General features: G+C 49.2%; 1 protein-coding gene across 5 annotated transcripts in view; it reads left to right on the top strand.

The window, feature by feature from the left end:
• The window catches only part of Psd2 (pleckstrin and Sec7 domain containing 2), a 52,932-nt gene that overhangs the window by 18,982 nt on the left and 6,334 nt on the right, over positions 1-27,616 (top strand). For 4 of the 5 annotated variants that reach the window (XM_060377436.1, XM_060377435.1, XM_060377434.1 and 1 more), the window contains 9 exons: positions 1,132-1,212; positions 5,605-5,717; positions 6,493-6,555; positions 20,098-20,186; positions 21,815-21,858; positions 22,800-22,990; positions 23,158-23,228; positions 24,159-24,316; positions 25,129-25,273. In XM_060377436.1, coding sequence (XP_060233419.1) covers positions 1,132-1,212; positions 5,605-5,717; positions 6,493-6,555; positions 20,098-20,186; positions 21,815-21,858; positions 22,800-22,990; positions 23,158-23,228; positions 24,159-24,316; positions 25,129-25,273 — 955 coding nt within the window. Of the gene's footprint in view, positions 1-1,131; positions 1,213-5,604; positions 5,718-6,492; positions 6,556-20,096; positions 20,187-21,814; positions 21,859-22,799; positions 22,991-23,157; positions 23,229-24,158; positions 24,317-25,128; positions 25,274-27,616 lie in introns of all 5 variants that reach the window. The other variant, XM_060377437.1, reaches the window with a different exon arrangement.

Genomic DNA, 27,616 nt, shown 5'->3' with positions numbered 1-27,616 from the left:
CAACCCTGTCAGTGGGAAGGGAAGCCTGGGGATTAATTAGAATCAGTGGAAACTTCTTCTAAGTCTTCTTTTCAGGCTTCACGGAGCCTGTTCTCCCTTGGCCTCCTGGAGGACCCAGCCCTGCCCTCTGCTGTCGCTCGGTCCTCTTCACCAGCTCTTTCCTCGGTCTAGAACCTTAATGGGGCTGTTTTCAGAGCTCTGCCCTGGGCTTACACATCAAGAGAAACCCTTTTTTATTTATGGGTGTGGCTGTGAGCGTTGTGTGGTTGTATGCCACTTGTATGCAGATGCCCCGGAAGCCAGAAGAGGGCCACAGACAGCCACTGTAGCTGGATTGAGGCAGTTGTGAGGCACCTGACACGGGTGCTGGGAACCAAAGTCAAGCCCTCCGGAAGAGCAGTGAGTGCACATGACCTTGACTCCCGCTCCTTCGGACACTGCCTTGCAGAGGATTGAACCCAGGGCTTCATTTATGCACAGTAGGCAAACACTCTGAGCCACATCCTCAGCCCGTTTCTGCCTTCAGAACTTTTAGTTATTTTTTTTTGAGACGCGGTCTCATCATGTCGGCAGGTTGGTCCCAGGCTCCGGATCCTTCTACTTCTTAGTGCTGAAGTGACAGGCACGCCCCTCCACACCAAACTCCCCGAACCTGCTTCTCACAGGCGCTCAGGTCTCGCAACTCCAAGCTCTTACAAGGTTACCTTCACAGGGATTCAGCCAGCCTATCCTTGTCCCTGAGCTCTGACACCTCAACCTTCTCAGTCTTAGCATCTGCAGCCATGCCCCGATCCTTCCCGTGACCCGAGGCCTTGCCCCACCCTCATCTCTGTCTCCCGCCCCATGGCTTGACGTGATGTCGTGTCATCTCCTCTTCTGGGAACACTTGCATCACCCCACCCTACTCCCTTCACTGGGCAGGCTCTTACCTGAGCTGGCTGAGACAGCATCTCCCGATCCTCCAGGCCAAGGTTGATCTCCCGGAGCTGAGTCACCAGAGGAGAGACAGCCCAGGGTCTGGGTAGATCTGGGTGGTGGTTAAGGGTACCCTGGGGCCTGCTTTCCCAGCACTGGATGTCCCGGGACTGGGGACCTGCTTCTAACTGACATCTCATTATACTCTCTTGGCAGCAATGAGTTCAGCAGGCTGGTCGCTGGGGAGTACCTCAGTTTCTTCGACTTCTCAGGCCTCACGTTGGACAGAGCACTCAGGTCAGTGGGGCTGGGATGGACAGTACCCACAGCTGGGGGACCAGCACATCTAGTTGGTCATTCCAGCACTCTGTCTTTGTAATCCAGAATGCAATAATCTCTACTCCAGCAAGTCTCTTGACCCCCTCTGGTAAAGCTGTGGGAAGGGAAACCTATGGGTAGCAGCTGTTCAGCAACTCAGTGGGTACCAGCTAATGGGATGGGTGCCGAGGGACATGAAAGTGGGAATACAGTCACAGCTCTTCAGGACGAAAAAGGACTTGCCAAGGGCTTGTCTGTATGGAGCACTTCCTGCTTTCCAGACGCCACAGGTCTTTACTCTCCTGGCTTTTTGTTTTGTTTTATTTTGTTTTGAGATAGGGCTTCTCTGTGTAGCCCTGCTTACACAGAACTTGCTGGCCTTGACCTCACAGAGATCCGCCTGCCTCTGCCTCCTGAGTGCTAGGATTGAAGACCTGCCTTACCATCACCTGGCTACCCCTGGCCTACTTTGATGGCAAAGGGGAATTGATTGCACCATTTCATTGTTTGGGCCTCAGGAGGGTGAGGTGTGGGCCTTGGGAGCAGGAGGGGTGTGATGGGTGGATGTAGCCCAGTATCAACAGAAAGATGCCAGGTCAGGCCTGACCTGACCTGAGTGGGGAAGGGCAACACTTCCGAGCTAAGGGTCATGTCCACAGAAGCTAGGGGCCTGCAGCATCTGTGTAAATGCTAGGCGGGCATGATGTCTGTCTGTAATCCCAGTGTGTGGGAGGAAGACACGGAGAGGAAACACTGAAGCCGGCTGGCCACATCAGCAAGCTCTCTTGTTTCAAATGAGAGACTTCACCCCAATACATAAAGTGGAAAGCAATTGAGGAAGGCACTTGATGGCCACCTCTGGTCTCTGTGTACACATGCGCCCACACAAATTCAAGCACCATACCCCCATGCATGCACGCATACTGCATACGCGTACCTACCCCAAAAAGCTCATTCAGTTTTTATTCTCAGTTACATTTTACAGTTCTAGAATTTACATCAAACTTACACTTTAAAATAATTCTAATTCTCCGTGGGACTCCTCATCTTTTCACTTACTCGTCTAAATCCTGTATATGTGTTTTTCTTCTTTTTTTTTCCCTTAGTGTATTCGTGATTCATTCGTGTGCATGTGCCTGTGTGCATCTGAGTGTGCATGTATGTGTGGGCATTGTGTATGTGCCTGTGCATTCGTGTGTGTGTGTGTGTGTGTGTGTGTGTGTATGTGTGTGTGTGTGTGTATGTTGGCATGTGTGGGAACTTGTGTGTGGAGGCTGAGGTTGATGTTTGGGAGTCTTCCTCAATTGCTCTCCACCCTGTTGTTTGAGGTCAAGTCGGTCAGATGAATCCAGGGCTCACAGACGTGACTGGCCTGGCAAGCCAGCTTGCTCCAGGAACACTTTTCTCTGACTTCTGTTACTGAGATCGTGGGTAGCCAATGTGCTCACCTGCCAACGACAGGCTCTGGGGATCCGAACTCCCTCCTCATGCTTTCTACATGGAGCTACTGGCTCTCCACTCCTCACTTTGTGTCTGCTTCTGCTTCCGTTTTTTTGTTTGTTTGTTTTGTTTTGTCTTTTTCCCTCTTGGTTTTCCAGCACCTATTCTTTCTCTTATTTTGTACAACCTTCCTTTACAAGGCAACTGGAGAGGAACATGAGACACAGTCCTAACCCAGGCAGGGCTGGGCTGAGGAGGGCAGCTCTGAAGCGTGACATCTCTCGGGGCTGGCTCTGAGCTTCAGCCTTGCACGGGGAGCCGTGTCATTGGGACTGAATCCTCACTGCCACCTCCTCGCAGCACGACTGTCTCCCTCCGCCTCTGGGAGGCTTTCTGCTTCGCTTTGAAGCCCACTTCACACCTGCATCTGGGTTTGTTTTTCCAGCCCCTCGAAAGGATCTAGTGTACTGCCTTTTGCCCGTGGGCTTTGTCGGCAATGCACCCAGGGAAAAGGTGGCTGTCACACGTTGACCCACCTCCATCCGGCCCTCTCCACCTGAGATCATGGGCCTGTGATCCTTGGTGCTTTACCTGTAGCTCCAGGAAGCGCACTGCTGACTGTTGGGGTGGGGTTTATATGGCTCTGCAGAGCCATCTTGAGCTGAGCCTTTGGATTGCACCAAAATGAGTGCGATCAGAAAGACAGTGTTGGTGGGACTGTCATCTGAGGCAGCGGTGCTGGGCTGGCGGGCCTCACACAGCGGGTCGCCTGAGTGAGGCTTGTCTGTCTAGAACCTGTAGAGCCACATAAGGCACTTGGTGTGAGGCTGCGCTGTAGCAGTGTGCTAGCAGCCCTTAATCCAGAGACGTGCAGGCTTCAAGGGGTCGGGGGAGAGGACAGGCCTGAGGAAGCAGTGGAATGAGCAGGGACACTCATGCTGAAGAGTGTCAGGAGATAGAGCAGAAAGCAGCTGAGGCACACAGAGAGAATGAAGGCAATGGTGGGGCTGAGCCTGCGGTATAGTCAAGAGTGTGCAGGGGGAGGTGTGGGGCTTGGGGCTTGGTAGAGAGCCACTGGGAAACAGGATCTAGGATTTGGAAGTACAGTGGAGCAGGGTGTGGTAGTACACACCTTTAGTCTCAGCACTTGGGAGGCAGATCTCTGTGAGCTCGAGGCCAGTCTGGTCTACAGCCAGGGCTACACACAGAGAGACCCTGACTGGAAAAACAAAAACATACATACATACAAACAAAAAGTACAATGAATTGGGCCTGGAGAAATGGCTCAGTTGCTTTTTCAGAGGACCCTGGTTTCATTCCCAGCACCCATTGGGTGGCTCAGAATTGTCTGTAATTCTAGTCCCAGGGGAATCTTCTGCCCTCTTCTGACCCCTGTGTGTGGTGCACAGACATACATGTAGGGACTCAAATATACTATTAATTAAATAAGTGAAATAAAAAGAAAGTACAGTGGAGTATCGAGGGAACACGTTGGGAAGAGGACAGGGGACAGGGGAGACAGGGAGAGGAGGAAAGGCAGCTGTTGGATGGGGCATGTTTTTGCATAATAGTAGATCACTTAGGGTTGAATTTCTGGAGCGCTCTGAAGTTTGGCATGCCTTGGAGGCCTCCAGGGGAAAGGTTGGCCATAGGTCCCAGGGGGCCTTAGGCCTCTCAGAAAGAGCTTAGTGAAGTGACATCACAGGTACTTTGGGCCACACACTACCAAAGAAACCACAGCAAAATTAAGACATGTCATCTCGTAAACCCAGGACAGAGACACAAGCAGGTTCTGTAATAATGTAAATAAAAAAGCCACATGCACAACAGATCTGGTAAGAGAGTTATTGTACAGGGTGGGGAGACAGAGACAGAGAGATAGGGAGAGACAGTGGGAGAGCATAGGAGAAGAGAAAGAAGGGGATGGTGGGAGGCCCCCAAGAGAGAAAATCAGAGAGGAGAGAAAGGGAGAGAAACCAGTCAGAGAGAGTGCAAGAGAGAGATGAGGGGGCAGGTGGGTCCTTTTATATCTGGTGTGCAGCTGAAACGTGTGTGCAACACACCTGGCAGCACGTGATGACATCATAGGTTGCTAGGCAACCTAGAAGCAGGCTACCTATAGGCTAACATACAGCATATATGTGTGGCTTGGAGTTTCCCTTTTCACCCACACCCTGGGTAACAGTCCCATGGCCCCATCTTCCAGTCCCTCTGGTTTTGGGATCAGCTTCCAGGTGCCCCAAGAGGAGAACTGACCTTTGAACTTGGTATTGAGAGGGACTACTAGATGGAAAGTGTGTCGCAGAGGGTCCCCAGTGACACACAGAGGGTCCTCTGGTTCAGAGGACCAGAATAGCGAAGTTCTGCCCAGAGTATGAAGATGGTCGGGAGAGGTAGCATGTCAATTATACAGGAAGTTCTGGGACAGCCAGGGCTATGTAGAGAGAGACGCAGTCTGAAAACAAACAAACAAACAAACAAACAAACAATTCTTACCCTCAGAAAAATGAAGAACAAACCACAGAGACTTAGTGAAGCTCAGCCGTGGGGTGGAGGAGTGAGAATGGAGGGTGGGTCCAGGGCTCAGCTGATGGCCAGTAGGGGATCAGAAAAAACTGAAGAGCGTGCTGATGGGTGGGGCTGGCAGTCGGGGCTGATGCTGACTCTGACGTTCTCATCTGTCTTGTTCATATGCACCACTCTTCCTGCTTCCAGAAGGGTGCTACAGGGGTGAGAGGGAGGTCTTGGAATCCAGAGGTCATCTTGGAGGGCTAAGGTTCTGCCTGGGCCTGCAGAGAGTATCTAGACCTTAGTACAGGAACACTGGTCTCATGTGTGTGCTTGTGTGTGGGGACAAGTCTTCTATTCCAGTGAGAAGACTGAAGCAAAGATTCACTCTGATTCACTCCGAGACCTTGAATTGCATTCTAGAACCTTCCTGAAGGCCTTCCCACTGATGGGTGAGACGCAGGAGCGAGAACGGATCCTCACCCACTTCTCTCGCCGGTACTGCCAGTGTAACCCAGACAACAGCACTTCAGAAGGTACAGCACTCCCCGATCCACCTCCATCCTCCTTGCTTAGCTGAGCCCTGGCCTTCTCCCAGCCTGACCCACCAGCCACCTTTGCTTCACTTTCAGGCAGGCCCAGGTTAGGCCCTGGCATAGAGTAGGTGCTCAATTAAGATTGAATAAATACAATAGCCGGGTGGTGGTGGTGGAATTGGCACACGCCTTTAATCCCAGCACTCTGGAGGGAGCCAGAGGCAAGTGGATCTCTGAGTTTGAAGCCAGCCTGGACCACTTAGAGAGTTCCAGGACAGCCAGGACTACATAGATGTCCAGTGAATATGAGATGAGCTGCTAGACAAGAAAGTCCAAATGTCCTGCTCACTGCCATTCCACTCCCAGTGCCTGTAAGTCCTTTCTAGACTCAGTCCTTTAGGTCTGCATGCTCCGTGTCTGCTGTCACAATTCTGCGGGTCCCCTGCAAGGGCAGGACTTGCCATATGGATGGAACGGATGGACCAACTCCCCTATTCCTATTGTAGGGATATGGCTTGGGGTCCACAGGTTTTCCTAGGTCTAAGGTTCAAGGCGAATTTGTCTGCAACAGGCAGACATGTGGGCTAGTGCTGGCTTAGGGTGGGCAGGGACCCTGGCGGCTTGAGCATCACGCAGGCCCTGAAGTGCCGGGGGGGTGGGGGATGTCTAGCTTCCTCTGTCTGGCTCTAGGCTGGCTCTATGGGGAGGCAGGTGGGAGGCTCCGGATGGGAGGGAGTGGCTCGGCACACTGAGAACGCCATTGTGTTCTGTACAGATGGGATCCACACGCTCACCTGTGCCCTGATGCTGCTCAACACAGACCTTCATGGACATGTGAGTTGGGGCCTGTCAAGGGCACATATGCTCTCACTGGCTCTCTGTTATTGAGGGACCACCCTGTAGCCAGCCATCCCTCTTGCTGAAACTCTTGATCAGGGTCAGTTTTTAGCAGATGTGGGCAGTGGGCGTCCTTGCTTCTAAATTTGACCCTGTCCTGGTTTTATCCATTGCCTCTGCCTCAGTTCTGGCTCCTAAGAAGAGCGGTGAGAGCAGCTGAGGCACATGGGAACCCCCCCTCCCCGACACACACAGGGTTACTCTGTGTAACCTTAGCTGTCCTGGAACTCACTCTGTAAATCTGACTGGCCTTGAGCTCAGAAATCCAGCTGCCTCCGCCTTCCCAGCGCTGGGATTGCAGATCTGTGTCACCACCTCCCAGCTGAGGCACACGGGAATTTAAGACAGGGCAGATAGAGGTGCCGCCAGGACGGGATCACAGCCTGATCTGTGGTAGACTCCGTGCCTTGCTCTACCAAAAGGCTATCTTCTCTTCCATATCTCCTTTGAAAGCCCAGATGTGGCCTTCCTGAGAGGCCATGCGCCTGACAGCTCAGGGGGCCTCTCCTCACCCCTTCCCTCCTGTCAGGCCAGCGAGTGGAAGAACAGGTGTGGGTTAGCCCCGGCCCCAGGCTGCCTCCAGACCTCCCGCTTACTAATTCCTTCTTCCTTTCTCTGTTGGCCACTGCTCTGGGCTCTCCCGCCCTGCCTTCCTCAGGTGGTAAGTGATGCTGTTAGAGTGTGCATGCTGTGTGCCCAGACCTGCCTCCATTCACCCTATGTCCTATCACACCATCTGCCCCGCTCAACTGCTGTTGGCCATCACTCACTCGGGGCCGTTCAGAGCCCCTCCTGGGAACTGGGTATGTTTTAGTTCAGTGGTGACAGGTCAGTATGTCTGGTCCTGGAGGAAACCAGAAAAGCCCAGGAGATCTGGGGTGTAAGAAAAATACGGGATAGACAAGCTTTACCTCTTAGTCTGTGTGATCCTGGGCAAGTCAGTCCCCCTCTTTGAGTCTGAGGGTTCTGCATCTTATTGAGGCAGTGATGATTTCCTCCGGTGTCTTTGGGAGGGCAGGGAGTGGCAGCAGCAGGCCACAGCACGTGTGGGGGCCTGAGCCTGACAAGAATAGCACCTCCACATGTTCGTGATAAGAACACCCCACAACTTTGCTAATCTTTGTTTTTTAAAAGATTTATTTGTTCGCTTATTATACAATGTTCTGTCTGTATGTACACCTGCCCACCAGAAGAGGGCACCAGATCTCATGATAGATGGTTGTGAGCCACCGTGTGGGGTTGCTGGAAATTGAACTCAGGACCTCTGGAAGAGCAGTCAGGACTCTTAGCCTCTGAGCCATCTCTCCAGCCCAGCAGTGCTAATCTTAAAACTGGAGTGCAGGACAACCCATGGGTATGGCCTTGAGCTGGTGGTGGCTAGAGTGGACAAGGCAGGGGAGGAGCAGCTAGGGCTGGGCTTGTGGGCACATGTGGGCACTGGCCAGGGGAGGGCTGAGGTCAGAGGGAGTCAGCCAGTGACAACTAACTCCTGTGTGCTGTGCTCACACAGTAGAAAAACCTTCCAGCATGGTGGGCTGTAGCTGGTCTGGCCCCTCAGCTGAGGAGGGTAGTTAGATGGGGCCTTGACACTGTCAAATACAGTGAGTGGCTCCCTTGAAGCAGTGGAGAGGGACCTGGGTTAGGGCTCTCTGTGTTTGCCCACAGCACAACTGTATGGCCTGGAACAAATCTTTTAACTCACTAAACCTCTATTTCCCATCTGCTAACTCCTGTCTGTGAGTCCTTTTTTTTTTTTTTAATGATTATATTTAATTTTATGTGCATTGGATTATTTATTCAATTTTATGTGCGTTGATGTTTTGCCTGCATGTATGTATGAGCGTGAGCGTGTTGGTTTCCCTGGAGCTGGAGTTACAGACAGTTGGGAGCCACCATGTGCTGGGACTTGAACCAGGTTCTTTGGAAGAGCAGCTTGTTCTCTTAAGCTCGGAGCTTCTCTCCAGCCCCTTGTCTGTGACTTCTTAATGCAGACGGCCCAGGGAGCTCTGCCAAAAGCCTGTTGGTTGCCATAACCCAGCTTGTTAGAGGGCTCAGCTCTGCTGCTACGGCTTCTTTTCCTTATTGTCAGACAGTAAGGAGCGGGGCTCAAGAGTGGGGTCCCTGCTGCTGCCCCCACAGAGTTCTGGTCGGAGAGGGAGGCCGAGTCAGAGGAATGGGAGGCAGGAAGGCTTCCTGTAGATGTGTCTGGACTCTGGGATGAAGGGGAGGCAGAGGGGAAGGGTAATGGGTTCTGAGAGGGTACAAGCTGAGCCATCCCGGGGGTTGGGGTGGGGCAGGGTTTTGATTCCTGGTCTTTGAGGCTTTCTTCCAGGTGAGCCGTAAAAACGGGTTACGATTGTTCTTGGCTCAGTGCCATGCCAGACTTTCAGAACAAGGCTGGTTGCCCTGGGTCAGAACTGATGGTCAGGTGTTACCCTCTGGGCAGCAGGCTGGGCGGCACCTGACGGCAGCCAGCCTCTACCCCGGACAAGGATGTGGGCTTAGGGAGGTGGTTGCCCTGGCCTGAGGAAGCCAGGGTCACAGCTGAGATGCGGCTGTGGTCAGACTAGCTGTGGCTTTTTCCTGCTAGGGGACAGAGGCTGTGAGAAATGGGGCCCAGGGCCCAGGACCCGAGGAAGGTCCTGCTGATGAAAATGGAATGGGGAGGAGACACTGGGCGCGCAGGGTTCTAGCCATATGTCTTCTTGGGCTGGGTCCCCAGTCCCTGTACATGCCTTTTTGTCTGGCTGTCTATCAATACTTAATTTAAGGCACTGGTGTGTCTTTTCTTTGTACCTTGGTGAGCCTTGCTTTTTGGCTTAGAGAGTGGTAAACTCCAGTGAAGGGTGTTAGTGGACTTACCGCGTGTTCTCTAGTGACCGTAATGTCCTCATATGCCAACAGGGCCAGGCATTCTATGTTGTGGAAATTCTCGCTGATGAATTTCACTTCGGTAAAATACAGTAGCAAGCCTTGGCTGTTTCGACCCCTCACAAACAGGGGGTGCAGTGGCTCTGAGTGCATTCCCAGGGGTGTGTACCCAGCGCTCCTGTCTCAATCCGGGATATTTTCATCACCCTCCAAATAGCCTCAAGCCCTCCAGCAGTCACACCCCTCCCCAGTCCCTGGCGATGCCGGTACGCTTCCCACCTGTATGGGTCTGTCTGTGGTAGAGACTTCATGTGGGTGGAATCATGCAACTTCCGACCTTCTGTGTGCAGCTCATTTTGCTTGACGTGATGCTTTCAAGGGTCGTTCATGTTGTAGCATGTGTCAGTACTTTATTCTTGTTTGGGGATGAACAATGTTTCATTGCACGTATATGCCACGTAAGACATGTGTGGACATGCATGTGGAATCATGAAAATTTGTGTGTAAGTTTTGGTTTGTAAACCTGTTCTCAATCTTTCTTTCTTCCTTCCTTCCTTCCTTCCTTCCTTCCTTCCTTCCTTCCTTCCTTCCTTCCTTCCTTCCTTCCTTCTTTCTTTCTTTCTTTCTTTCTTTCTTTCTTTCTTTCTTGAGACAAGGTCTCATTATGTTGCCCTGGCTGGCCTGGAACTTGCTATGTAGATCAGGCTCGGATCAGACTCTGTGTAGACCAGGCTGAACTCAAATTTAAGGAGGTATAAACTGCCTGCCTCTGCCTCCCAAGTGCTGGGATTAGGGGTATGTGCTACCATACCTAACCTCGATTATTTTTAAATTATTTCAAAAAACCATTTATTTGTCTGCACTCGTGCGTGTATGTGTGTGTACCATGTGGAGATCAGAGGTCAACTTTCAGGAGTGGGTTCTCCTCTTCTTCTATGTGGGTCTCCCAGGGGTTAAACCAAGATCAGCGGTCTGGTAGCAAGTGCCTTTACCTGCTGAGTTATCTTGTGGGTCCTTATTTTTTCATTTTGATCAGGGTAGGCTTGTTGAATTATATACTTTCACATTTAAATGTCTGACACATTGGCTAAATATTTCCTATTCCCCTAGCAGTAAATAAGGGTTGCAATTGGCAACAGTATCAACCTTTCTTTTTTCTTTTTAAGATTTATTTATTTGTTATGTATACAGCTTTCTGCCTGCATGTACGCCAGCAGGCCAGAAGAGGGCACCAGATCTCATTACAGATGGTTGTGAGCCACTATGTAGTTGCCAGGAATTGAACTCACGACTTTGGGAAGAACAGCCAGTGCTCTTAACCTCTGAGCCGTCTCTCCAGGCCCCTTATCGACCTTTCTTACGACTTTGGGAATAATGCCGGCATCTCAGAGGCTGTGAAACACTACTTCAGTTTCTCGGTTTGGTGTTTGGTGCCGGGGACTGGCCGCAGGCTCTGATGAATGCAGGGCGAGTGCTCTGTTTCGGAGCTGCCAGCCTTGCTGTGGTTTTGATTCACCTTTCTCCATGACTACAATCCTGAGTTGCTTCCCATGTTGGCTAATCGTGTGTGTTCTTTGGAATGTCTGTCCAGGTCCTTTGTCCACTTTATTTTATTCATGCTCGTACTGTGTAGTACAGGCTGGACATGAGCTCACAGCTCTCTTGACTCAACCTTTTAAAGTGCCACAAGACAGGCATGCACCGCTAGGCCTGGCTCCTTTGTCCAATTCGAATGATTGTTTTTGTTGTTGCCTTCTGCTGGCTTTTTGCACTCAGGACGCTAGACCTGCAGATGTTTTCTCTCCTCCTATTGGCTGTTAATCCATCCTCCTTTTCTCTCTTTTGATAGGGTCTTGTGATGTAGAACAGTTTTTAAAATTTGAATGACATCCAAATTTATCTTTTTTTCCTCGGTGTGTACCTATGTGTACATGAATGCATGCATGTAGGTATGTTTGAGTGTACCTGTGTGTGCATATGTGTGGAGGAGGCCAGAGGTCAAACTGGAGGGTGAGTTCTCTGGAGCCACCATAGACTGGCTTTTAAAAGACAATTTCTTTAAGGTCAGAGTCTTTCTGGAACCTGGGCTCGCTGGGTACCTGAAGATGGCTGGCCAGCGAGTGCAGGAAATTCCTTCTTGGGGGGGGGAGGGAGGATGTTACAAGCATGCACCATTATACCAGACTTTTCACATGGGTGCTGGGGATTGAACACAGGTCTTCATGCTTGCACAGCCAGTGAATTGTCAACGGTCCTCTCTCCCCAGCCCTGCTTTCTTTCTTTGTGCGTTGGGCACCATAAATCCAAAACAGTTACCAGTGTTGTGGTGGCACATGCCTTCCAGCTCAGCACCCAGGGGTCAGAGGCAGGTGGATCGCTAGGAGTTTGACATCAGCGTGGTTCTACAGATTGAGTTCTCAGTCAGCTAGGGTTACACAGTGAGACCCTTTATCCATCAAACAATCAGACACACAAGCATAAGGGAAACTGTTAGCAGATCCAAGGCCATGAAGGTTTGCCCCTGTTTTCTTCTTAGTGTTTTAGTTCCTCAAGCTAGTTTTGAGTTTTTTCTTTTTTTCCTTTTGTTTTCTTTAGCACTGAGGATTGAACTCAGGGCCTCAGGTGTGCTGGGCAAGTGCTTGTCCACTGAGGCCCAGCTGAGGCTTTAGTTCCATTCTGAGTAATGCAATACAGCGGGAGGCACAGATTTGACCTCAGTCATTTGCATTTGGGCATCTGCTCCCAGCATTGTTTATGCAGAAGATTGTTCTCCCATTCAGCAGTCTTGGTAGACTCGTTAAGACCTAGGCGATTGGTAAGGGTGGTGTTAGGTTCCAGTCCGAAACACTCAACAGGTTGAGGCAGGCACAGATCAAGTTTGATGCTACCTGCATTATAATAGATCCCACCTCAGACGTCGGCAGCAGCAACAAATTGATCAATTGTAAATTACAGGTTTGAGGCTAGAAAGCTCAGCTGGTAGAATACATGCCTGGTATTCATGAGGCCCTCGGTTCCATGACCGGTATTACACAAAATCAGGTGTGGTCACATACACCTATGATCCCAACACTTGGGAGGTAGAGGCAGGAGGGTCAGGAGTTCAAGGCCACCCCTGTCTATATAGTGAGTTTGAAGCCAGCCTGGGATATATGAAACCTTATTGCAGACAGATGTTATGGGTTTACTTCCTGACATTTAATTTGCTTCCATTCCTTTGTGGCTCTGGTCTCACGTGAGGGCCCGGTGTGTTCTACTGTGGCTTGCTAGTAAGTTCTCAGTCAGACAGTTTGCTCAAGATTGTTGCAAGTTCTTACAAATGTCAGATCTGCCTTTGCATTTCTGAAGAAGTGGAGTTGGGATAGAGATTTTTGATGGAGATTACCTTGGAGATTCAGGTCGGTTGGGGAGAATTACTATTTTAGCAATGCTAAATCTTCCTAATCCATGAACAAAGGACATCTTCCAGTGGGTTTATACCTTCTTAATTCATTTTAGAACCCTTCTGTAGTTTTGAGTGTACGACTCTTTCAGCTTCTTGTTTGCATTTCTTTCTTTTTTCTTTTTGAACCAGGGTCTCATGCTGTAGCTCAGAGCCTGGCACTCACTATGTAGCTCAGACAGAGTATCTCAGACTCACCATGGGTCTCCTGCCTTAGCTTCCTGGGTGCTGGAATTACAGGCATGAGCCCCCCACCCCCACCCCAGGATTCCTTAAGTTTATTGTTAAGCGTTTGTTATTATTATTATTTTTATTATTGAGACAGGATCTAATGTATCCCAGGCTGGTTTGGAACTCAAGGTGTAGCCTGAGATGGTCTTGAACTCGTGATCTTTCCACAGGAAAGCCTCCGCCTTCCTTGTGCTGGAATTCTAGGAGCAAGTTTATTTTATTCACTTGTGTGTGTTTGCGCATTGGATGCTATTCTTCAGCCACTTTCCATTTTATGTTTTGAGACAGTATCTCTCGCTGAATTTGGAGCTCACTGATTCAGACAGGCTAGCCAGCAAGCCTCAGGAATCCTGTCTCTGTCTCCCTAGTGTTAGGGTTATAAATGAACACTGCCATGCTGGCTTTCAGGTGGGTGCTGGGGATTGAATTCATGCTTGTGTGACAAGTACATTACCCACTGAGCCATTTCCCCAGCTTCCTCATTTTATTCTTATTGATGCTGTTTCATGTTCTGATTGTTCACAGCCAGCCTACACAAATACAGCTTGGGCCAGGGAGGCAGCCAAAGCCTGCCATGGGTGGGGCGGGGCTTGATGTATGAAATTCTCAAAAAATAAAACGTATACACTTGTGTTTTTTTGTTTTTTTTTTTAATTTTTGAGGCAGGGTCTCACCATGTAGCCTTGGTTAGCCTAGAACTAGACCGGCCTCAGAATCATTGAGAATTGTCTGCCTCTACATTCCCAGTGCTGGAATTGAAGGTCTGGACTACCATACCTGGTCTAACACAGACAACATCTAAAACAATCTTGAGAAAAGAAATACACTGATTTTTAAACACTGATCTTATATTTTGCAACATCAATAAATGTGTTCATTCGTTTTAATGCTTTTTTAAAAATATCTTTAGCATTTTCTGCTTATAAAATCAGAGCATCTGCAACTGAGGTTAAATCCTTTTTAATTTGGATTTTTGAGACAGGGACTTTCTACATAACTCCGGCTGTCCTGGAACTCACTATGTAGAGCCTGCTAACTTTGAACTCATAGAAATATTTCTGCTTCCGCCTCTGAAGTGCAGGGGTGCCACCATGCCCACCTAGCTAGGACTCCTACGACAATATTGTATAGAAATGTTTCTGATCTTATGGGAGAAGCTTCCAGTCTTTCACCGCTGAGTGTCAGCTGTGGGCTTTTCGTAAACACTGTCCGTCATTTAAAGATGGTCAGTTCTCTTCCCAGCTTGTTGAGTAATTGTCCATTCATTTGTTTGGGGAGGGGATGGTGGGCACATAAATGCATATGTAGAGGTCAGCTTGCAGGAGTCAGTTCTCTCCTTCCATCACGTGGGTCTTAGGATGCCAACTGAGGTCATCAGGTTCGGTGGCAAGCTCGGTGGTAAAATGTCTTCACCTACTGGGCCATCTCCTAGGACCTGTTTTAGTCCTTTTAAGATGCTGATGGATGGTTTGTCAGTATTTTGTTGAGGGTTTTTGCACCTTTGTCCCTAAAGAATTACTAATCTGTTGTTTTCTTTCTTTCTGCCGGGCACTGGTCTGAGTGAATTAGGAAGTATTCTTTCCTTGTGTTTTGGGGATAAATATTTTGAAAGGATTGTCTAGTTTTTTGTTTTTTTTTCTTTAAACATTCTTTACACCTCATCAGTGAAGTTATTCGGTTTTTGGCTTTCTTGTGCAGTTTCTGATTCCTGATCTGCTTCTTGTACTGGTTATAAGACTGTTCAGCTTTTGTATTTGTTCTCGAGTCAGTTTTGATGGTATATGCTCCCAAGAGCCTACTTCATCCAGGTTATCTAACTGCCTTAGTATTATTGCCTATTTATTTATTTTTGTCTACTTGGTCTTTTTATGAGTCAGTAGTGAGTAAAAATGAGGACACGACTGCTCCAAGATATGGCTGAGGAGAAGGGTTTTATAGTTGATATGAGGGAGTGTTCAGCCAGAGGCACCTGAAGGGTTCAGACTGCACCTGGCCATGAGAAGAGAGAGCTGGGGTGGGAGAGAGTGAGAGAAGAGAAGAGAGAGAAGAGGAGAGAGGGCAAACATCCAAGAGAAGAGCTGTGGACCACAGGCCAAGATGGAGCCAGCCAGGAGCCAAGCAAGGAGGACCAAGAGAGCATGCTGCCAAAATGGCTGGATTATGCAGGAGAGGAGCTGGGGAAGGGAGGCCCAGTCCCTGGGCTGGAGAGGTTTAGGGTAGGGGACAAAGTGAGAAGCCCTGAGAGGAGCCACAGGGCCTGAGTGATTCTTGTCCCAGTTTTTTTTGGGACCTGACAGGTAGTATTAAGATCTGCAACCAAAACTGTGAATGTGTCATTTTTTGGATCTATCAAGTTTTGTGTCCTATATGCTATGTAGCATACACAGATTTAGGATGATTATGTTTTCTGCTGGTATGATGCTTTCATCACAATGAAAACACCACTCTCTTTCTCTTTTAATGCGTGCTGTCTTCAGATCTGCCTTACAGACATTCGTGGATCTGTCCTGGAGACGTTATGTTTGTTGTATGGTATATCCTTTCCTAACTTTTGGCTTCCAAGATGTCTATTCATTCGTACTGAGGGTATGACTCCTGCACCATATACCTTGCAAATATTAGCTCTGTTAACTTCTTTTTAATTTGTCCATTTAGTGAATTATGGCTTGTTTTAATTTAAATATACCAAGTTAGGGCTGAAGAGATGGCCCAGACGTTAAGAGAACTGGCTGCTCTTCTGAAGGTCCTGAGTTCAATTCCCAGCAACCGCATGGTGGCTCACAGCCATCTATAATGAGATCTGGCACTTTCTTTTGGCATGCAGGCACACATGCAGGCAGAATAATGTATACATAATAAATAAATAAATCTTTAAAACAAACAAACAAATATACCAAGTTAACCTTGGTGTTTTGGTTTATGCCTTTAATTCTAGCATGCAGGAAGCTGAGGCAGGAGAACCGCTCAGAATTTGAGGCCATCCTGGGATACAGATTAAGTCCCTTTTTCAAAGCAAAACAAAGCAATAAGTCAATAAATAAACAAGCCACGTTACTCCTTCCTTCTTTTCTTTCTTTCCCTTCCTTCCTTCCTTCCTTCCTTCCTTCCTTCCTTCCTTCCTTCCTTCCTTCCTTCCTTCCTTCCTTCCTTCCTTCCTTCTTTCTTTCTTTCTTTCTTTCTTTCTTTCTTTCTTTCTTTCTTTCTTTCTTTCTTTCTTTCTTTCTTTCTTTCTGTTTTTGAGACAGGGTTTCTCTATGTAGCCCTGGCTGTCCTGGAACTAGCTCTATAGATCAGGCTGACCTTGGACTGACAGAAATTCCCCTGCCTCTGCCTCCCGAGTGCTACATTTTCTTTTCTGTTTCATTCATCTGTTCTTTCTTTTACCTTCCTTTCTTGTCTACTTTTGGATGGTTTAGGTGCTTTTTCAACTTATGTTTTTCTTCTTTGCTACCTTCTTAGTTGTGTATCCTTTCCGAAGTTTTTCTTTTGCGGTGATGGGGTTGAACCCAGGGCCTTGCACATGCTAAGCAAGTGCTCTACCACTGAGCTACATCCCTAGTCCTCAGAATTCTTTTTCAGTTCATGATGTACATTTCTGACTTGTTAAAAGTGTTTTTTATCACTTCTAGGGCCATGTGCCACCTAAAGACAGCTAAGCTCTCTCAACTTCCTGTCTTCTTCATATTTCCTGCTTCTCCATGCTTCCTGCTTCCCCTCACTTCCCTCTTCTTCCAGCTTTTCACTTCTCCAAGCTTCCTGCTTTCTGTCACTTTCCTGTTTCCCAGCTTTCCACTTTTCCATGCTTCCTGCTTCCCTATGCGTTCTTTTCCCCATGCAACCTATGTCTTCATCCTTCCTGATTCCTCATATTCCCTGCTTTCCACACTTCCTGTTTCCCCAAACTTCAAATCTCTCCATGCTTCCTATTTTCCACACTTCCTGTTTCTTCATGCTTTCTGCTTCTTTATGCTTTCATCTGGAATAATTTTTTTTCTTTCTTTTTATTTTTTAAGATTTATTTATTTATTTATTATGTATACAGTATTCTGCCTGCATGTATACCTGCAGGCCAGAAGAGGGCACCAGATCTCATTATAGATGATTGTGAGCCATCATGTAGTTGCTGGGAATTGAACTCAGGACCTCTGGAAGAGCAACCAGTGAGCCATCTCTCCAGCCCTGGAATAATTTTCTAATGACTAAAGAATTCATTTCTCTTCTTTGTTTCAATTTCATGTTGACATAGGGCTGGAGCAGGGTCCCTTGCCCTTGGTCTGAAGTCCAGTTTTTGTTCTTGAGTTCAATAGGGTCACTTGGTTCTTCAGCCATTGCGCCATGCTTCCACAAGGAAAGTTTCCCAGCATAAGGCTCTCTCTACATTCCTTGATTGGCAGAAACTTAGCCTTGAAGTCTGCTTGTATTTCTCTAGTGCCTTCATACAGGTGTTTCATTAATATTTCAGCCAAAGCTTTTTTCCCACTAATTTTTTTTGTAATGTATGTAAAAATTTTTATGTACATTGGTCTTCTGACAGCATGCATGACTGTGTGTGGGTTTTGGATCCCCTGGAATAGGAGTTACAGACAGTTGTGAGCTGCCATGTAGGCGCTAGGAATTGAACCTGAGTCCTCTAAAGGAGCAGCTAGAGCTTTTCACCACTGAGTCATCTCTTTAGCCCCATTCCCACTCATTTTTATTTAGGTGTATGTGTATGTTCCTTTGTGCATGTGTGCCGCATGTACATGCCTGTGAAAGCCAGAAGAGGGTGGGCATCAGTCCCCGATGCTGGAATTACAAAAGGTTGTGGCGCTGGAACTAAATTCAGGTCGTCTGGAAGAGCAGTAAGTGCTCTTAACCTCAAGGATATGCCATTGTTAAGATTATTATTTCTACTTTGAGACAGAGTCTTTGTAGCCTAGGCTAGCCTCAAATTTACTGTAACACTGAGGATACCCATTTACTTCTGATCCTCCTGCCTCCACTTCTCACGTGCTGGGATTATAGGTATATACTGCCATGCCCAGTTTAGGTGGTGCTACGGATCAAAGTTAAGGCTCTAACACATACTAACTAGGCAGGCACTCCACCAGCTGAGCTGCATCTCTATCCATTACTTAGCCGTTTTTTGACTTTGTACTCTTAGTGGCTGAGAATGTTCAGTGTGCATGGGCCTCAGCGACAGTGTTTCCTTATGTCTTTGTGTTCTTTTATCACAAATGCTCATGGTATGGCTATATGCTTATGTCTGAATACAGGAAATTTATACATAAAACTAAAATAAACAAACAAACAAACACATCCAGACACACATAGAAGTTTTTCTTATTAAACCTGTGGAAGAAGTTAAATATTTTTAATCAGCTATATATTAACCCTTCCTTGTTTGGGTACAGTGGAATGTATACTTACCATTCTAATTCGGTTTCTAGTGCTGTGATAAAGACCATAACCAAAAACATTCCGGGGAGGAAGGGGTTTACTTGGGCCATAGTTTGTCATCAGGGGAGGCTAAGGCAGGAGCTCAAGGCAGGAACTTGAAGCGGAGTTGAAGCAGAAGCCATGGGAGAATGTTTCATTGGCTTGTTCAGCCTGCTTTCTTTCTCTTTTCCCTTCTTTTATTTTATTTTGGAGATGGGGAGGTCCTCAACTCTAGTTTCTGTCAAGCTGACAGAAAACTAACCAGCACATTTATAATCCCAACGTTTAGAAGGCCGAGGCAGGAGGATCTCAAGTTTGGGCCAGCCTAGGCTGTGTGGTGAGCCCCAATACCAAGCAAGCGAGCAAACAAACAACCCTTGTCTTGCAGCAGCACTTTCCACATGCTATCTGCGGTATCTGGATGTCCCAGATGACATCAGCAAAGGCTCTTTTGTTAAAGTAATGCCAACACCAAGTCCGGGGCAGCGCACATGGAGCTCGGTCCTTGGAGACTCCCAGCACACATAAACACGTTCAAAGCTCTGGAGTGCTGCAGTTAATTGGCTGGGCCATAATATTCTGTTATTTATTTTAGGAAATACATACTCCCATGTCGTGGGGTGCTAACATTCCACAGCAAGGTACGAGCAAACCTCAACTCACAAAACCTCCCGTAGGTGGAGGGCCACCTAGGGCCTCCTCCAGCGGGGCTCTTCCAAGGAGACCCTCAAAGCGTGAATGCCAGGTGATCGGCTTGGAAGGTTTGAGCCCTTCTACTAGTGAGTGGTTAACAAAAGACACAATTTGGGGCACAGCCCTCCATCCCCAGCGCTTTGCTCGTGGCAGTGAGAACCTAAGCAGTTTTTCTTTTTGTCAACCCAACTCAGTATGAATCGTTCTTGTGTGCTGTTGGGGTTTGATATTTGGTCCATAAAACCGAATTTCCCCTTACTTGACCTATCTCTGGGAGGTCTTCCTGCCCAACTCTGTGCAGGTGAGAGGGTAAGGCGACTATGGTGGAATATAAGAGCCAAGAGGCCTGGGTTCAAGTGCTGCTGCTCATGAGCTTTTGGAGAGATAACCACGGAAAGGTGGATGAGAGCATGGGCTCTGATGTCAGACAGGCTGGGCCCCTGCGCTCCCTTCCCACATTGCTTCATGCGCTCACCCTTCAGATCTCTTACCTTGTGGCAAGGAGATATGATAATGCACGTCAAGGTCAGTGCCCAGAGCAGAGCAGGCTCCTGGCAGGCTCAGCCATTGCAATGCTTCCCCTAACCTGGCTCCTTCCCTGAGTTTGAAGAGAACCTTTCATGTTGCTTGTGGACCAAATAGAATTTGGGTTAAAAAAAAAAAAAAAGATTTGCAAATTCTTGGAGATGAAGGAGTATCCAGGCACTTTGACTTGTTTTCGGCCTCAGCACTGCCTCGTCCTCTCTGTCTGGGCAGGGCAGGGCAGGGCGTGTGGACCACCCCAGCCTTCTTCCCTACTCTCAGGCAGAACCATTTCTCCATGACAGAACATTGGCAAGAAGATGTCCTGCCAACAATTCATTGCCAACTTGGACCAGCTGAACGATGGTCAAGACTTTGCCAAAGACCTTTTGAAGGTATTATCTGCTAACGGTCCCCACAGCCCATGCCCTGCCCCACAGGTACGGAGTGAAATCTTGCCCCACTAAACGTGATGTTTTAGGCCCATAACACTTGCAACAGGGCCCCATCGCTTTGGGACAGAGCCGGAGGCTGCCAAGTTCCTCACTTGACTGTTCAGTATTCTCCAAGAGAGATAGACAGACAGTGAGGCTCTAAGCCCTTTGGTTTTAATGCTCCAATCACCACGACTTCTGTCTCGGCAATAACTGTCACTGTCACCAGTTGTTATGGCTGCCACCGGTGACCACCACCACGTCCATCACTCCCACCACCACCTCCTCCACCTTCACCACCACCACCACCACCACCACCACCACCACCACCACCACCACCATAACCACAGGGAAAGGCCCACTCCTTCATCACCAGCAACGAAAGAGATTAGTTTTCCTTTGAGGATGAAGCCTAGGGCGAAGCTTTGGCCTCAGGTAAATAAGAAGAGATTTATTTTAGGGTTACGTATAGGTGGTGAGTTCATTTTTAGATAGTCTTTTAATAGCCTTATGGTTCTAGGAGGGGAGTTGAATGGTGAAGCTAGAGGAAGATCTGTATAATTATTATGTGTCAGTTATGGAAACTAAAAAGAGAACATTGTCGCTACCTCACTTTTTGTTGTAATTATCTGCTTCACCATCAAGAAGTCCCTGCTGAGAACTTGGCCTGGTGGTGCGCGCCTTTAATCCTGGCACTTGAGAAGCAGAGGCAGGTCGATCTCTGAGTTCTGGAACTAGCTCTATAGAGTCTGAGTTCAAGGCCAGCCTTGGAGAGAGAGGAGAGAGAGAGAGAGAGAGAGAGAGAGAGAGAGAGAGAGATCCAGGAAAGTCATAGTTACACAGGGAAACCCCAGCAAAACAAAACAAAGAATATAAAATCATTATCCACCCATTCACTTTTTTCTCTCTATCCATCCTTTACCTACTTCTCCACCCACCCACACATTTTTCTCATGCGTGGACACACCCATTCACCAGCCACACAACTGCGTACCTACCCATGTACCCACTTATTCACCCCTCACACATTCCTGTACCCCAAACACTACTCCTCATCCCCCTTGACACAAGGTCTCATGTAGCTCAGGATGGCCTTCAGCTCACTCTGTGGCTGGGATTACAGGCATGAGCCACCAGGCTGGTTTTAGGCGGTTCTGGGATCAAATCCACAGCTTCATGCACACGAGGTAAGCACTCTGCCAAATGGGCTACATCTCCAGCCCTCCGAACCCTCTTTCACATACCAACCGCTCATCCATCCCGCCATCCATCCACCCACCCTGTGACATTCTAAATTTTGTATTGAGGCTTCCGTGGTGAGCAAGATAGACATTATTGACCTTGGGAAGCTTACAACCTCTGGCTGGACACACAGTAATGAGTGCATAATAAACTCCACCCATCCATACACCCACCCACCCACTCAGTTTTTCATCAAATGACATCCAGCAAGTATGAACCAAGCACCCACTTTACCCATTAACTGCAAAGGTGCTCCCTCACCATGGCCACGCCGCTGGAGAGACATGGGGATTTCTCTGACTCTACCTGAACTCCTTTCTCCCTCCCTTTTCTCCGCCCTCATTCAGACGCTTTACAACTCCATCAAGAATGAAAAGCTGGAATGGGCCATGTGAGTAGCGATGAAGGGTGCGGGTCTGAGCCTGGTTACCAGGAGAGGGAGTGGCTGGGCGTGCAGACCACTCTCCATGGTGCTGATTCACCCTAGCCCAGGCCCCCGACAATACCTACCCAGCAGGCCAACACCGTCAGGGGGTCATTTTCTGACTTGATACTTACATTGAACTTAGTTCCAGGAGTGCCCGTGACTGGTTTCTCTGTACTGAGGATATTGCCGGGTTCCCAACCGATGGTGGGCAGGAGGCATAGGTCCCCTTTGACACTAGCTGTGTGAAGACGTTCGGGTGGCGGCTGCTTTTGGCAGTGGGGAGGGAACCAATGCTCCAACTTCTTTGCCTACGAAGGCTGTGCACAGCCAGCTGCAAAGAGGGGTGGAGATGCTGCTGGTTGGGGAGGCGGCGAGAGGCTCTCGGGATGGGGGAGCCCCATAGCTGAGCTCCCCAGGAAAGGCTGTGCCTTTGGGTGTGTGTGGAGGCCTACAGCTCAGGGACTCTAATCCTGCTGGGAAGAGCTGGCCCTCTTCTGCCAGGGCTCCTTCCTCCGGGGCCTTGGCCCTTTGCTCTGCTGTTCCCAGCATATCTGTACAGCCTGTGCAATAGCTGCAGTCCACAGAGGGTTAGCGTTCCTCATGCTCCCTGTGCTGGAGAGAAGGGATACTGGGGAAAGAGACCTGAAGACAAGAAAGAATCCAACTCTGTCGTAAAGGTGAAGATTAGTTTAGAGACCCCCGAGTCAAAGATCAGAGGTCAGAGGTCAGAACTGAAGATGATAGGGAGGGATCAGAGCCCTGGAGCTGTGTTCTGGAATCTTTTGTCTCTAACCTTGATGCCAGGCGGCTGGGGTGGTGGTGGCTGGTGGGGAAGTCTGTGGCAAGGGGTGGGCTTGGAGGCAAGGTGTCTCTGGAGGAGGCTCTCAGGCTTGGTACCTTCCTAGTGATGAGGATGAGCTGAGGAAGTCCCTGTCTGAGCTGGTGGATGACAAGTTTGGGACAGGCACAAAGAAGGTGACTCGGATCTTGGATGGTGGCAATCCATTCCTGGATGTCCCGCAGGCTCTCAGCGCTACCACCTACAAGCATGGCGTGCTGACCCGGAAGACTCACGCTGACATGGATGGCAAGAGGAGTGGGTGTCAGGCTGGGGAAGGGGCCTGGGAGGGGTGCTGGTGTAGGGGGGACCCACCCTTGGCCATTCCTCTGGGGAGGCACATATACATGGACTTTCAGGGGATGGCAGGGTAGGAATTACCAAAGCAGAAGTTTGCAGCCACACTGCCTGTGCCCTCTCCTCAGCGCCCCGAGGGAGGCGTGGCTGGAAGAAATTCTATGCGGTGCTCAAAGGGACCATCCTGTACCTGCAGAAGGTGAGAGGGAGGCTGCTTTAGAGCTGTTAGGTACAAAGGGCACACTCAGTCTCTTCTAGCTGCTGCCTGTGGTACTCAATTCAAGGTCTTCTGGCCAGGACTGGGACTGGGAGAGGAGCTAGAGGACCTAGGGCCTTCTTCTTCTTCTTCTTCTTCTTCTTCTTCTTCTTCTTCTTCTTCTTCTTCTTCTTCTTCTTCTTCTTCTTCTTCTCCTCCTCCTCCTCCTCCTCCTCCTCCTCCTCCTCCTCCTCCTCCTCCTCCTCCTCCTCCTTCTTCCTTTTCTTCCTCTTCCTCTTCTTTCTCTTCTTCCTCTTCTTCTTCTCCTCCTCCTCCTCCTCCTCCTTCTTCCTTTTCTTCCTCTTCCTCTTCTTTCTCTTCTTCCTCTTCTTCTTCTCCTCCTCCTCCTCCTCCTTCTTCCTTTTCTTCCTCTTCCTCTTCTTTCTTTTCTTCCTCTTCCTCTTCTTTCTCTTCTTCCTCTTCTTCTTCCTCCTCCTCTTCCTCTTCTCCTTTTTTTCTAACAGGGTTTCTCTGTGTAGCCTTGGCTGTCCTGGATTAGCTTTGTAGACCAGGCTGGCCTCGGAATCACAGAGAACCGCCTTCCTTTGTCTTCTTGAGTGCTGAGATCACAGGTGTGCGACACTGGGCTCAGCTGCTAGGGCCTTCCTCTATGAACAGTCTTTTCTGTACTCACTTAGCAGCTTTGAGGGTTCTGGGCAAGGGACTCTGAATGCCAAGCGCATCAGCGTTAGGCCTCTGGGACAGACTGAAAGCCCCTGCAGTAATTCTTGTTGGGGTCCGGGAGGGAAGAGGTAATATAGAGTAGAGTGACAGGGAGGGAGGGAGTGGGGGAGGGAGGAAAGGAGGGAAATGACAACGGAGTGCGTCGGGCAGTGAACAGTAGCCCAGAGTGACATAGCACACCCCGCTCAGGATGAATACAGGCCCGACAAGGCCCTGTCGGAGGGTGACCTGAAGAACGCCATCCGTGTGCATCACGCTCTGGCCACCAGGGCTTCTGACTACAGCAAGAAGTCCAACGTGCTCAAGCTGAAGACAGCAGACTGGAGGGTCTTCCTCTTCCAGGCGCCGTAAGTAGAATAGAAGCACAGCCCCGAGGAGCACGGCCCGCAGCATCGCCTTGCAACCCCCACTCTCCTGGTCTTGGGATAGAGACCTCAGCTGCCTGTGCATGTCAGCCGCAGACTTGGCGTGTCCTCTTGCCACAGATGAGTAGCTGCTTCGTGTCTTCCAGAGCAGTGGCTCTGTGTGGTCTCCTCCGACACCTGGAAGCTGGGTAGAGGTGCCACCCCACTGCCCACATCTTAGGCCCATCGAGCCGATACTTGGCTGGGTCTAAGAAGCCTTCAGGGGCTGCGGGTCCCCTCTGAAGTCCTGAAGCTCAGGCTCGCAGACTGGGACTCCTCCTTGGCAGAAACTCAGAGGTTAGGTGGGGAGGACTCCTAGCTTTGACCCGTTAGGCCTCCTGCTCTGTCCTACCCTGTCCTCTGTGACCAGAGATGGAGTTTTTTACATGTCAGGCAACCTTCACAGGAAGGAGACTAGATTGTGAGAACTGGGGACAGAGTGGGAAGGCTGGGCAGGTGGTGGGGGCAAGGCAGAGGCTTGCCCATTGCAGCTGATCCTGGAGTTCACCGGATCTAGGGACACCAATCCAGAGTGGAGCAGGTTCATTTCACGGGAGTCCACATGGCAGTTCCCTCTCCAGTTCTGACCAGGCTCCTCTGCCACCTGTCCACTCCTGCCCTCTTCCTCCTTCCTGTCCTTGCCTGGGCATCAGTACCTTCTCTGCCAGACTTCATGCTGAGTACTGGGTGCCGCGTGTGGGGGGGGCTGGAGGTCTTATCACAAGAAGCCCTTTTCTGTCCTCTTTTGTCCCCAGGAGCAAGGAAGAGATGCTGTCCTGGATCCTGAGGATCAACCTGGTAGCTGCCATCTTCTCAGCGCCCGCATTCCCAGCGGCCGTCAGCTCCATGAAGAAGTTTTGTCGGCCCCTGCTGCCCTCCTGTACCACTCGCCTTGGCCAGGTACAAGCTCCTGGGGTTAGGCTGCAGGCCTTAGCTCGGCCCTTTCTCTGGGTTACGTGGCCCTGGGCTGAGGGACACTAGGGAAGGGGGAGACACTCTTCCTCATTCTGCCACCCCGCCCCCACTCACAGGTGGGAAGATGGAGACCCCCACATGCACAGCGCTAGAGGCCTGACAGTGCTGTGATGGATGACATTGGCGAGCTTCCCTGCCCATGGCAGTGCGGCTGAATGGGTGTGACTGTGGGTCTGTGGCATGAATCTGAGTATGTGTCATAGGGACAGGTGAGATTTGGCTGACCCCTGTCCAGCACTCTGTCTGATTGTTTAAAGATTTATTTATTTTGCATGTGTGTGCACGTGTGTATATGTACCATGTGTGTATGTGTGCACATGTGTGTATATGTCACACCCTGCTTAGCGAGATCTTTATTTTTTTAAAGGTTTTTTAATTTGTTATGTTTAGTGTTCTGCCTGCCTGCATGCCTGCATGCCAGAAGAGGGCACCAGATCTCATTATAGAAGGTTGTGAGCCACCATGTGGTTGCTGGGAACTGAACTCACGACTTTTGGAAGAGCAGCCCGTGCTCTTAACCTCTGAGCCATCTCTCCAGTCCCTTAACCTGATCTTTAGCATCAATTTTCTGGTAAATGACATCGTTTCATATTTATTTTTCAAAAATTTATGGATGTGTGTATTTCTCGTGTGAGTTTCTGTGCACCACGTGTGTGCAGGTGCCCACAGAGGCCAGAAGAGGACACCAGAGTCCCTGGGACTGGAGGACTGGGCAGTTGTGAGCCACCTGGTGTGGGGGCTGGGAACTGAACCTGGTTCCTCCGGAAGAGCAGTAAGTGCTCTTAACTGCTGAGCTGTCTCTTCAGCACGCGTGCTCTCATTCTTTATGGATGAATAAAGCTTCGCTGTGTGTGTACGTCAGACCTCTATCCACTCATCTGTCCATAGACACCCAGGCTGACTCTGTCGCTTGGCTATTGGGAACGGTACTGCAAGAGACGTGGTTGTGCAGGCATTGCCTTGGATTCCTTTGGGTGTGTTCTCAGGAGTGGGACCGTTGGAGCATGTGGTAGTTTCACTTAAAATTTTTCTTATTATTCTGTGTGTGTATGATGTGTTGGGGGAGGGGCACACACGGCATAGCATGTGTGGGTGCCAGAGAACAACTGCCTGGAGTCTGTTCTTGCCTCCGCCTTCACGTCGGTTCTGGGACCTACGTCAGGGAATCAGGCTTGTTCAGCAGGTGCTTTACCCACTGGGCCATCTCCGTGGCCTCCTCTAGTCTTAGTTTTTGATGAACCTCCATCCACAGTAATTTCCACAGCAAGTGTGTTAATTTACAGTCTCGCCCACAGTGGATAAGGGTTTCATTTTCCCCAGTGTTCACGAGTGTTTATTGTCTACTTTTCTTACAAAACATTTTTAAGACTTTGCTTTTATTTCACGAGTGTTTTGTCTGTACGAATGTCTGTGCACTGTGCGTGTGCCTGGTGCCTGCAGAGGCCAGATGAGGGCGTAAGATCTCCTGCAACTGGAGTCACAGATGGCTGTGAGCCACCATGGGAATTGAACCCAGGCCCTTTCTGAGAGAAGTCAGTGCTCTTAACCACTGACCCATCTTTCCAGTTCCTATTTTTCACTTTTTTAGAAATAGTCCAGTGTTGACATTTGCCTTAGGGTTATAATTGATGAGATGAAACACCATGACCAAAAGCAACTTGGGGAGGAAAGGGTTATTTCACTCACAGCTCCATATAACAGTTTACAATAAAAAGCAGCGAGGGCAGGAAAGCATGCAGGTTAAAAACGTGGGGGAAGGAGCTGATGGATAGGCCATGGAGGGGTGCTGCTTACTGACTGGCTTGCTCTCCACGGCTTGCTCACTTGCTCAGCCTGCTTTTCTTTCTTTCTTTCTTTCTTTCTTTCTTTCTTTCTTTCTTTCTTTCTTTCTTTCTTTCTTCCTTCCTTCCTTCCTTCCTTCCTTCCTTCCTTCCTTCCTTCCTTCCTTCCTTCCTTCCTTCCTTCCTTCCTTCCTTCCTTCCTTCTTTCTTTCTTTCTTTCTTTCTTTCTTTCTTTCTTTCTTTCTTTCTTTCTTTCTTCTTTTTCGAGACAGGGTCTTTCTGTGTAGTCTTGGCTGTCCTGGACTCACTTTATAGACCAGGCTGGCCTTGAACTCACAGCGATCTGCCTGCCTGTACATCCCTGAGCACTGGGATTAGAGGAGTGTGCCACCAGGTCCAGCTAAAAGTTCAGTCTTTTTAAAAATAGCCAATCTCTTTTAAAATTGAAAGTCTTTTAAAATTCAAAGTCTCTCAACTGTGGAGTCCT

This window comes from Meriones unguiculatus, chromosome 2 (genome assembly GCF_030254825.1).
Source record: "Meriones unguiculatus strain TT.TT164.6M chromosome 2, Bangor_MerUng_6.1, whole genome shotgun sequence".
NCBI lineage: Eukaryota > Metazoa > Chordata > Mammalia > Rodentia > Muridae > Meriones > Meriones unguiculatus.
The sequence above is the reverse complement of the archived record's forward strand: the minus strand, read 5'-3'. Positions and strand labels throughout refer to the sequence as shown.